Here is a 13,057-nt window from a genome sequence, read left to right as displayed (position 1 = left end):
TGGTGGCATGCACCGCTATTAGAGAGATAATGCATTTCACATTTCATGTAACTCAATCTTCTCTCATATAAAATTTAGGGCCTTCCAATGTTGTTTTTTGCTCTTCTTGAATTTAAAAAGCGGGACTCTATTGTTTCTATATTAATTTACAGAGACCAACCTATACAGCAATACCTGGACACTGTACTGCCCAGACACTGGAATGTTACACTTATGCAAAAATGCATCCTGTTTTTAAAAAAGAAATTCCAGCAAAACTTTATGACTGATTATCCCCATGCTATTGTGAGTCACAGTAAAAATGAGCCCCAAGGTGTCATGAGTCACAAAGAAAATAGATGTTTTTACTGTGATGTCATAAAGCATGGGTATTTATAAATTAAACTAAATGTCTCTTTCTAAAATCAATTGGATGAAAAAGCAAGTTAATTGGTTCTTTGATGTGTTTAATTTTAAATACTTGACTTGCCAAATAGATCTTTAAAATCTGTTAATTACAGCAACGAAAATGACAGTATAATTAAAATCAAGGGAATAAACAAATTAAACTTACTGTTAGTGTGTGTCTTCTCTTTAGGTTATCCACACCATCACTGCCACTGATAAAGATGACTTTGCCAATGGACCAAGATTTAATTTTTTCCTTGATGAACGCCTGCCCATGAACCCAAATTTCACACTTAAGGACAATGAAGGTGAAAACCAATATGTCTTCTTGATCTATGTGTTTCCTGTTTTGACTGAGAGAGTACAGGCATGATTAGTTTTGTTTCAGTCTTCTACACACATGAACAGCTTGTAAACTGGCCTTCAAACTCAATGTGATGTTAACGTGCTATGATCTGAAAAATCACGTACTTAAAATTGAGCTATGTGTACAAATAACAGTGATTGAATTTACTCAGAAGCATTCCTTAAAACCAGGGATACACATGCAGTGTGCTTGTGGGTAAATTTTAAGAGCAATCTTAATTGACAAATGTGCTTATAATCACCCCTGAAGCTAAAAGGCAAAAACAGTTTTGAATTAGAAAAAGTGAACAAAAAAAAGTGTCCCAGAGATGGTCAGAAAGCCAGACGTCATGTCTGAAATTATCATGCATTAGCAAAACTATCAGGGAGTGATGTGCAAATTATATTTTCTCTTCTTATTGTGCATATTTTCTAAAAGATGGATGCAAAGTACACATAAATGTTGGGTGATTTTAAAGTGTTTTTTGTTCAATCTTCTGTTTTATATGGAGAAACAGAATCCAGCAAAGTCAGTAACAATGGATACTGTCCTTTTGTTTAAGTGATTTACGTGTTTAATGTGCTTTTGTCCATTGATACCTCCCTGTCCACAAGGCCCTTATTTGATCTTTGTGGGGACTATGAACGTAATTAGTAGATGTAATTTTCTAATTAGCTCCCTAAAAATCTTTTTGTGCATTGTTTGAATGTGCTGTGGTCTATAATTTGCCACTTGGCAGAGCCCTGGTGACTGACAATAGTACATCAATCTTATAGCAAGCATGCAATACTTTCTCTTCGTACTTGGAACAAACATGAAGCACATAATTAACTCTGGACAGAACTGAGACATAGGATGAGTAGCACGGTAAAGTGTATATGTATTTATTTAATTAAAATAAATATGTATACAAACTGGCGCAATGATGTTATCAAAGAACAGCAGTAATATTTTCTTTTAATTTCCACACTGAAGATGTAGTTTGCCATCTAAGTCTAATAAGTTTTCTATTGTAGATAGAAAATAATCTAACATATTCAGAGTATAAATTGGGAATGTTTCATGTCAGTTTCTATAATGTGTGGGGTTATTTTTTTTTTCAGAAGAGCATCCAGGATCCATTCCCTGCACATTCTAATACCCACCACTACTGTCTTAGCCAGTGTTTGCATTCCTGAACAAAACATCATGAGCAAAAACAATTTGAGGAGGAAAGGGTTTATTCAGCTTACATTTCTACATTGCTGGTCATCACCAAAGGAAGTCAGGACAGGAACTCACAGATGGGATGAACTTAGAGGCAGGAGCTGATGCAGAAGCCATGGAGGGATGCTGCTTACTGGATTGCTTTCCCTGGCATGTTCAGCTTGCCTTCTTATAGAACCCAGGACTACCAGGGCACCACACACAATGGACCCTACCACCTGTGATCACTAATTGAAAAAAATCCCTTACAGCTGGATCTCATGGAGGCATTTCCTCAAGGGAGGCTCCTTTCTCTGTGATAATTCCAGCTTGTGTCAAATTGACACGAAACCAGCCAGTACAACTACTATCACTGAAAGGGTTGTAAGAATTAAAGACAATGGTTGATGTGCTTAGATTTGACACTTCTCCTGTCATTAGGAGTGAGAATCCAGTCTTCAGCATAGTTTAACTTAAAGATTATGAAAGTTGAGTGTCACAAGAGAGCAATGGTTAAATGATTTAGACAGGAAGTTGAGCGAGTCTTCCCTGCCTAAGGGTACAACTGAAGCATAATGAGACAATGCCATGGGTAAGAACCCTATGATGGCCGAATCTATGAAACGTGCAAATTATCTTAAAAACAGCCATGAAAGATAAATTGAAGTGACCTCATTTTCAGAGACTTTGGGAACTAGGATTCCATTTCTTATCTTAAAAGGAAGATACAGAAATCAACAACTTAAAACAAGTAGTGTAGTAAGATTTATGAATGAATGCTTTAAAACTTTTTCATAGAAAATGGACTGTGGGAAAGAAAAACATATTTATTTATAATAACTGGGTAAAACCTTAAGATTGAGGGATAATATAATATTTTTATATCAGTTAGACCAGGACTATACTCTTTAAATACTACCTCCTGCCAAGATATATGTCTCAGAAGACAGTCTTTACACTATGTGGTCTTCATGCACCCAATCTCTTACACGTTGTCCCTATTCATCCTGTAATGCCAGGGAGAAGTGATATTAATCAGAATTTATATGGCTTAGTGGAACATATGTAAAACATATTTTTGTCCTCATTCAGAAGCACTGACTGAAGCCTTCTTTGAGCATTCATACATGATGGCATGTTAACATGTTATAAAAGCATGAAGACAGACCCCTCTACAGTAGTTGGTTTACCATTTAACCAAATCCTTTAAGAGCCTATAAGTCACTTGTGACTCTTTAATAGAAAGTTGTGTGTGTGTGTGTGTGTGTGTGTGTGGTGTGAAATCATCTGAGACAGGTACTATAGTAACTCTGGGGTTTTAGATTAGTTAATAAGAAGTAACTAGGCTCCTTATACTGGATAAAAGGATCTACTTTTGTCTGTGTCATAGTAAGATTCCTCCATTTCTATGAACTCCATCCTGAATAACATGATTTAATACAGTGCTCATGTTTTCTTTGCATGTATTATAACTCAATTTATTTCCTCATTAATTTGGAATCTACTAATTTATCAAGAAGTTGAAGAAGTAAAATTTGTCATGAATGCTTCATTTCATTACTAAAAGTTATCTGGGCTGGCTTAGCATTCATTACTCACAGTGACATATGCTGGGAATATTCTGAAAGAAAACACCAGCATGGAGCTAATGATCTGGTAGGGAGGCAGGAGGTCTGTCGGAGAAAATGTGTTCCAAACACTTACTGCTTTGGTTGGTGGCCATTTTTTTATAATAGACATCCAAGACACTGGTGAATCTTGACATTTTTTTTTATGTATTTATTTGGACATGTCCATATTAAGAGTTCTATTGTTGATATCAGCCTAATCTAATCATAGGGACCCTTGCAGTGTGGCATAAATCCATTCAAGGTCAACAGATCTATTCACTTCTGATTAGGACCCTATCTTTCAAAAGTAATATATAGCTGATTAAATTCCCAGTCTTCACTGTGGAAGGTACTGAAACATCCAAACTTCAGCACTTAGAGATGCTTCCATAATACCACATTCCATATACAATATTCACGGCTTCTCCCCCCCACCCCAAACCATCCAAAGATCTTTACATGAATCCAGTCAGAAAGCAAACTGAGAAAAATCCTATTGGTATCTGTTTTCTCGGTTTCTTAAAAGTCTGGAGAATTTTACTGACTGTTAACTTGTGCCATGTCTGTGCTCCTAGAATCATTGTTTGTTACGTGGACAGACATTGTGAGCTGTTCTTTGCTATTCTCTTATCTTCAGGGGTTGTTAGTGTAGGGCTTCAACTCTCAGCTAGATGCCCAAAAGTAATTTCCAATTGATCCTTCCACTTTAGCAAGATCTCTTCAGAGAAAATCAGTCAGACCCATCTGAGATCTTTCATTTCCAGGTTGAATACCATCCCTGTCATCTTTCAAGAGCTCTCATGTTTGTTCTGTCTCTGGTGTGTAATCTGGATACCTCAGAGGCTCCTAAGAAAAGCCACAGGAGATAGAACAAATACACCACTACTTGTTATCTGTCAACTGTTCAGATTTCTTCTTCTCTGGAATCTTAATCTTCCAAATTTTCTTGCTGCAATGGTTCTTGTCCCACTAAACAGAAACTTGCTTCCCATTTTCAAGGTTCCCTTTTGTAATCAGTGGACTAAAGTTTGGCTTAAGCACACATTTCTGATACTCTCTATGTTGCTTTATTTAAAAAGCTCAAATAAATTTGTGTATAATTTTATTAAATAGACTGGATATTAACTCAGCTTGGAAAAGAAGATATTGCTCAATGATTATCTGTCTTCATAATGATGGCTATAGTATGCTCTTAATATATTAAAGTCTTCGATATTTAGAATATAATTGTAATTGACTGAGAAACTTATCACAAATTTGCAGCAACATGCAAATCTCAAAAACATCTGAAAATTAGGATGGTCCACAGAGTGCTATAAAACTCACATCAATGGGAATAAGAAACAGTTCATTACTGAACCAAATAAAAACAGCCATCTCCTAGGAACACAGCTTTAGGTTATCCCAAATTTCATGTTCCAATATTGTAACAGTTTCATGAAAATTTTAGAATAACAGAACACAAATGATTATGAATATCTACTAATACATCAGTGTGAACATACATTGTGGTATTACAGAACTGTTAGATATTTGGGGCAAAAAACCTCAGAGGCTTTCATATATGCTTAGCTTTCTTTCTTTCTTTTTTTTTTTTTTTTTTTTGTCTTGGTGAAAGCAACACATATTCAAAAGGACTTACCTCATCATCAGAGTCATGTTAATTCACACACAGAGGTGAGCAATAAATGGTTCTTTTTTTTTTTTACAGTGCTAAAATATAACCTTAAGTATTTGACTTAGGACCTAAAACATTACACCTTCTTCACAACTACTAAAGTTCTAGTACTCTGAGCAGCCACAGTAGAATATTCTGTAAGTTTGGGATTCATTCTAGAACCTTTAGTTTACATCAGTTTGTCATCTGTGTTACATTCATTAATTAATTACATACATTCTCTGCTTCTAAGGCTCAGATGCTATTGCCACTTTTATAATCCTGCTAAAATTCTCTGCTCTTCACCATACAATGTGCTCAATAGGCATTCTGTAATGTAAGGTAAACACAGACAGACTCTACTAAAAGACTAGCTCTCTTGAGGGGAGTAGATTCCTGAAAGTTCTGGAGATGACTGCAATAGTAGTTCACAACCTCATACCAATCTCAATCCATCTCAGATAGTTTCCTTGAAAATATGGGATGGTTAAATAAAAATGCCTTTTGGATGTATCCAAACCTTCATGGAAGTTTCCAAGAAGATATTCAGGTGTTGTATCAATTGTAGGGTTTCAAATTATACTAGGAAAAGTGTTGAAAATCTAATCTTTCTCTTTAAGTACAGTGGAACAGGATATGATAGGTTTCATAGTTTGAATGGGAAATGTTCCTACATAGGCTCATGTATTTGTAAACATAGACCTCAACTGTAATGCTTTTCGGCAGCTTGGAGAACATGTGGGAGGCAGCATCTCACTAGCGGTGGATGTGCGAGCATAAAGATCTGCCTGCTTCAGGCTCTGTTGATCTGCTCTTGAGTGGTTCGGCAGCCATGGAAGCACGGCTACTGCGTCCGTGTTTACACTTCCTATCAATGATGAACTCTATGCTTCTACATGTGCAAGCTAAAAGAAATCCTTTCTTCCCTAAGTTGCTGTTGGTTTTGATATTTTATTATAGTAAGAGAAAAGTAAGCCACGTACTAGTGGGTCAAGTAAGTTGAAATACTAAAGTTGAAAGTACATCCTACAGAGTATATTCTATTAGAAATAAAAAGGAACAAATATCATAAAGAATGAAACTAAGATAGATGGACAAATGAGGACAGAGAAAAGTCAGGAGGGCTCAGCGCTACATAGTGAACCACAGGCAACTAAATAACACTGAGAGTGGGGAAAATAATCTTCCCCTAGGGAATAGCATCTCAGCTGGTTATCCAAGACCAAATGGTCATCCCTGGAGAAAGGATATAAATTAAACAGATTGAACAAGTCATACTGTATTTAACACACACACACACACACACACACACACACACACACATTTATATATTCAAAATATAAAAGAAGTAACACTTTAGAAATAATACCTTTATAAGCTGAGAAATCCTCCAACTTTACAGAAAGAGTTTACAAATTTACAGATAATAAATTTAATTGTTAAAAAAAGAGTGGGGCTGGAGAGATTGCTCAGCGGTTAAGAGCACTGAGTGTTCTTCTGGAGGTCCTGAGTTCAATTCCCAGCACACACATGGTGGCTTACAACCATCTGTAATGAGATCTGATGTCCTCTTCAGGTGTGTCTGTAGACAGTGACAGTGCATTCATATAAAATAAATAAATACATCTTTAAAAAAAAGTTGATGTGGTTAAAATAGTCTTTAGCAAATAATCCATAGTGGCTTTAGAGGTAAGACTCATAAAATAAAAGCCAAAACAAAAAACAACAATCCTTCCTATCAGGGCTAGAGAGATAGTTCAGCAGCTATGATCATGGACTGCTCTTCCAGAGGTCCGAGTTCAATTTCCAGTAAACGACATGTTGGCTCACAACCATCTGTAACGAGATCTGATTCCCTCTTATAGTGTGTCTGAAGACAGCTACAGTCTACTCATATACATAAAATAAATAAATAAAAATCTTAAAAAATGTCCTACCTATGATGTCACTCTCTTACTAATGGTGAGAGGCCATATATACCCATTTTTATGAGCTCTCCTCAAATTCTGTTATGTTAATGTATATTGTGTCATCAACTTCAGATAAAATAATTAAGATGTCATCTATTTAAAAACAAAGTAATTACTACTCAATATGTAATTATTCTACTCACAGAAACAATGGATTGAGCACAGAATATAATCACCTGTAAGTAAAGAATAATATAGTAAAAAATAGAAACTCTGTTAAATAATAAATATTCTTAGGAATTTTTTTAGTGAGTATGCAATAATGAAAGATTCAAAGCCCCAACCGCCTCGTCTTTAAAAGTAAGGCAGCGTATACAGACATATCCTCTTCTCTCTGAGATTTCACACTGCTCTTTAGCAGACACTGCTGCTTGAATTCTCACTGCAACACTAGTCAGCAACTCTCCTCCCTTCCCAGCTTGGGGAAAAAAAAAATTTTTTTGTCTAAGAGAAAATCTGTTGTCAGCTCTTAGGTTAACACTCTTTTGCTCTTGCTACTTAATCTTTGAAGTGGCATGTAGTCTGCAGCGTGTCAGGCAGCAGTATAAGTCGTCTGAAATTCACGGCACTAAATCGCCTGCCACTCCTGCTTCCAGAGGCCCTTGTTGTGTGGTTCAAGAAACAAGAATCCCATGAGACATGATTTGCAATGCAAGCCAGCAAACTGCCTGCAGAGAGAGCATTAACATTGCTCTTGTAAGTGTTAGGAGTGGGATTTGGCCAGATAGAGTGACAGAGAACAGTTTTGAGCAAGGAGGTTTACACAGGTGACAGATGAATCAGTGTATGAAGTGCTTAGAAAAACCTATCAGGCGAAATGTTACATGGCCTAAAATGTCACATTTTACTTCTTGAAATATAATTCATAAATATGATAAACTTGTATATTCTTAGACATAGCTAAATGAATCTGCCATTCATCACTTGGACAGACATAATCAATTTGTTATCCTTAGGAAACTTTGAGCTACTCTAAACAGAAACTCACAATATTCATCTGAAAAGTTGTTTTCCCTAGTTCAATAAATAAATATGTATCACATATATTGAGATAATAAAAATGAATATTATTTGAAATATATATATATCATATATCATACATCATATACCATGTATACTATAAACTTGGTCATGGCATATGATGCATTCTTCTGATATCTTTGCACATAGTTATGCCCAAGGTACAAAACATATACACATGTGAAAATAAATACAGAAACTAATCCGAAAAGTAATTCAAAAGCATCTTAAAGAAAGTAAGTGTAAAACTATGGCAAGAAACAGGCGAAAAGTTTGTTGATTGTTATCCAGGTTTTCCTTCGAGAACTTGCCCTTCTAACTGGTAAAACTTTAACACTAAAATTATCTATCCATCGAATAAGTTTATCTTCATAGTTTGGCAGCTCTAGTAAATGAGCTGTAGCCAAAATATCAGGCAACACATCATCAATGGATTAGGTCAGAGCTCTGTTTTTATGGATAGCTTTGTTCGTGACTTTGCTAACATGTCAGAAGAATTTACTATTCTAATGTAAAGCCATTGTGGATCTGATCTGCTTCAGGGACGTCCTGCTGTGACGTTAGAGAGCTGGCTTTATTTACTGAAAGCAGATTTGACAGACTAAATCCTAGGCTAAATTCTAAATGTAAAGTGCATTTGTAAATCCTACAGATTTTAGCAATGAAATATATTATCTATAATTTTGCACAGTGATATCTACACAGTTTGTAGGATACTAAAATGCATTGCCTCTTTAAAATTTGAATAACATTTCACTTTGTGTATATGTGCATAGATATTCCATGATTCATTTTGTAAATTCCTATTGTTTTCACTGCATTTTCACTTTTATTACTGTAGGTAAGTACTGTAATAAAAATGTTTGGTTTAGAACACGTATGTTTCCCAGCCAATTTACTACTGCTTGTAGTATACACTGTTTCAAATAAGATGGGCCTTTATTATATATATATATATATATATATATATATATATATATATATATATATATAATTAGATTCTTAAAAAATAAATCTCTCACCATGGAAGAGTACACTGATTTGATTTTTAGTATCAAACAGTAAGCTCTAAGAACATACGTATTTAAGTAGCATTATACAAACAGAGCAGGTATATTCTTGAATTTAGATGTAGATGCTTATAGATATTATTAAAATATAGATATATGTGTGATATTATATATATATATAATATTCATATACACACACACATTACATATATATATATATTTCCCAAATTAAAGGAAAAGGAACCATGAATTTGAAATGAAGCAAGGGTAAGAGGGCTGATGCATAGTGCGTAGGAATATAAGTATAAATGCAATGGAATGAATAAATGATGTAATTATACTTTGACCTCAAAAATGAAAATGAATATAAATTATTTTAAAACAATAAAATACATTCAAAATCATTATCCAATCATATTTACCCAACCTTGTTATTTCTGAATCAACATTTTATTGCTGTCACAAAGCTCTTGAAGGAACTAATGAGAGGGGAGAAAAACTCAGTTGCAGTCATGGTTTCAGAAGCTCCTGTCTTGGGCCAAGGTGCTTTAACCCTGAGGTGAGATAAAGCATCATGACATGCTGGATGAGGAAAAGTACTTACCCAATGCTTGATAAAAAGCAACGCAGAAAAGAAGGGCACAGCTCTAATACCTAAATCCCTCTTAGTAGCATCCTCTTGTAAAGGTCTAGCATGTCCTGTGTCCACAGGCTGGTGACCAAGACATCACTACACTGGCTTCAGAACACATTAAAGAATTAAGTTCTATTTCTATTATTTTTAGTTTTTGTATTACTATTTTTAAAAATTTATGTATGCCTTCATTGTATTGTTTTAAATTGCTTTGGGGGCACTATTCTTTCCTTCCAAAAATACATAATGAACTGCTTGTATTTTAGAAGAGAAATATAATAACGGTTTGTGTGGACACAGTTGGCACTGTATTAACTGACAACGCTCAGGAGAAATTGCATATGGAATGATTCAGACCTGACTACGTAGCTTTTATTGTATCTTCTGATGCTCTTTCTTTCAAATTTCACAGAGCATTGGCATTGCAATATAGTCATTTTGTTTGAGACACATTAGAAGCCCTTGGGAGCTTTTTAGTGCCTTTTTTTTTTATTTTTTACATTTCTTTAGCATTGTCAGCTGCAGAGCAGTCAATATCCCCATAGTTTTATTTTTGGCCTTCAAATAAGAACTCGCAGCTGGTGTTGTAATGTGCTTAATTTCGCCATCGAGCGTAAACATTTAAAATTCTGTTTGTATCCACAGGGTTTCAAGAAAACATTTAGTGATTTCTCCCATTCCTAAACAAAATAGTGCACACATAATCGCCCCTAAGTTACAAACCAAGCAGCCGACATCCTCTAATGGATGTGGCGGCCACAGTGCCCCGCCGAGTCACTTAACTCCTGTCAAGGAGAAGCTGGGATGTGTTTTTATTCTGCCATGGCTCTCCTTTCCCCCACCAGCCAAATCTCAGGGTCACCAGCTACTGACATTTGTCTGGCTTCACCTGACAGAACCGTGCTGCTCCCTGGCTGTACATTTTCAGAGCGTGAATTCTGCAAAGTGAAACACTGCACGTGCCATCCGACCCTGAAGTAGGAAAGTGTGAATTTCTACCGTAGCAAGGAGTTGTAGATCTTTTAGTATAAATAGAAAAATATATATATATCAGTTTGTTCTCTCGGAATGTTTTAAGCGTTGTTGATATGTGGCGTTGTTTTGGTGCAGTAGTTTTAAATCCATTTTCCCATCATGGATTTACTAACCCATGGTCTCTCACCTTCTATTCTCTCACTCACAATGAGAACAAAAGAAAGTTGGTTCATTCTCTATGAAAGAAAATCATAGAGAGTCACATTAAAAACAATTCCACACATGTGTCTTCGTTTTCTTCTTCAGAAAACAACAGTCACTCCGCTTTTACCCCGTTATATTCCTTGTAAAGAATCACAATCAGGCTGGAGCAACCTGACCAACATGTACATAACAGGGAGTTGACAATTTGAACAAATGTAAAGAATAGAAATATGTGTTCACCATAAATGACTAAAGTCTTTCTCCAGGGGCTGAAGATGTATTTTCTTCTGCCCTGCCTCAGCGATTTAAACCTATTTCCTTCCCCCTCCCACTGCTTCTATGAGGGTGATTCGCAGGATCAGCCCATCCACTCCTGCCTCAGAGCCCTAGCATTCCCCTAAGCTGTGTCTTCTGGCTTCCACAGGACCGAAGGCTTCCCTTCCAGTTGATGTACAACAAAGCCATCCTCTGCTACATATCCAGCTGGAGCCATGGGTGCCCCCCCCCCACCATGTGTACCCTTTGGTTGGTGGTTTAGTCCCTAGGAGCTCTGGGGGTGGGGGGGGTCTTGTTGGTTGATATTGCTGTTCTTCCTACAGGTTGCAAACCTCTTCTGCTCCTTCACTCCTTGTGCTAACTCCTCCATTGGGGTCCCAGTGCTCAGTCCAATGTATGGCTGCTTGCGTCAGCATCTGTATTGGTCAGGCTCTGGCAGAGAAAAAAGTAATAGCTCTTTGCAGATATATGGTTAATATGTAAACGTACATAGATTTCATATTCCAAAATTTTAACAGAGTTACTTCTGCCCCTATACTAAGATTGTATCACTGTGAATCATTTATGAATCATTTGGTATTTAGATTTTGTGTTTTACGTTTTAGAACCCAACTGCTTCCTTATTCATCACTGCCTTTTCATTTTCCTATTCTTCTTCTTAGACATGCCTGTTAATATAAATCATGGAGACCGTGAGCTGACTATGAACATGTTTATGGTGTTTGAGAGTAGATATTCTTCTTTCTGTTTCTCAAGTGCTCTTATAAACTGACCTGAATCACCTGTCTGGCTAGTGTTCTCTTATTTTATCCCTCTCTTAAATTAACACTCACACTATTCATGAGAAGATTTTCTGATAACATGAAATTCATTTTTGGTTCATGTGTATTTAAATTTTCTTCTTACTGTCTTGTGTGCATTGTTATATAGGCATATAACCCTTTCTGTATAATTAATGGTCAAATGGGCTAAAGATTTTTGACTGTCATTTTATGTTGATAAAATCTTTAATTGCACTGTAAGAAGAGATTTCTTCCCAATAAGAGTGAGAGATGTTTTCTTAATGACAGTGACAAGCAGGGAAAAAAAACCTCAGAAATGCTACTTCGCTATATTTGGTACAAATAAATGTTGATACATTTCTGGTCCCATTTGAAAGCTTTGTCTATAAAACATGTGTTAAGTATAGTAACGAGCACATAATTTTGCAAAGTTATTATTAATCTAAAAGAAGAATCATTAGATTGTTGTGCTTATTTGGAATTTAAAGGACTATGAAGGGGAAGAGTGGCAGATGGTCCAAGGATGCCCTTACAGGGTGCAAATGAGAACCCACTGATCTGCTGGATGGTAGGCTGGAGTTTTGGCAGACAGACAAGTGGGGCCACAGGATGTTTGCAAACTTAAATGAACTGAGAGAGTCCAAAGCTGGAGCATTAAAATTGGAGTCATTCTTGGGTTTTGTGAGGGAGAAGGCAAGAGACAAAGAGAATGACTTGTTTCCAAAAATCCCAGTAGATTGTGCTGTGGAAGGATTGCATTTGGTTAGTTCAATTAATTTTGTAATACATGACAATGTAATAAGAAACTAACGGAAGGTAAGTTACTGATGAGTACAGTTTATATCAAAAGATATTATGGAAGCAAAGATTTACAAGAAACCCAGATAAACCAGTGTCATGTCTGGGCTGTCATCATTGATTTATGAATGATTCTTACAGCTGCTTAAGGACCAAGGAATACTGAGAATATAAAATCCTACCTATTAATGTATTTGGATGGG

The 13,057-nt window shown here is 36.0% G+C and overlaps 1 protein-coding gene across 5 annotated transcripts in view; it reads left to right on the top strand.

Annotated features, from left to right (window-relative positions):
• Cdh18 (cadherin 18) overlaps window positions 1-13,057 on the top strand; it is a 283,071-nt gene that overhangs the window by 260,114 nt on the left and 9,900 nt on the right. For all 5 annotated transcript variants that reach the window (XM_052159672.1, XM_052159677.1, XM_052159674.1 and 2 more), the window contains one exon: window positions 578-695. In XM_052159672.1, the coding sequence (XP_052015632.1) occupies window positions 578-695 (118 nt within the window). The remainder of the gene's footprint in view (window positions 1-577; window positions 696-13,057) is intronic.

Source organism: Apodemus sylvaticus, chromosome 16 (assembly GCF_947179515.1).
Source record: "Apodemus sylvaticus chromosome 16, mApoSyl1.1, whole genome shotgun sequence".
Lineage (NCBI taxonomy): Eukaryota > Metazoa > Chordata > Mammalia > Rodentia > Muridae > Apodemus > Apodemus sylvaticus.
Note: the sequence above shows the minus strand (reverse complement) of the source record. Positions and strands in the feature narration are given on the sequence as shown.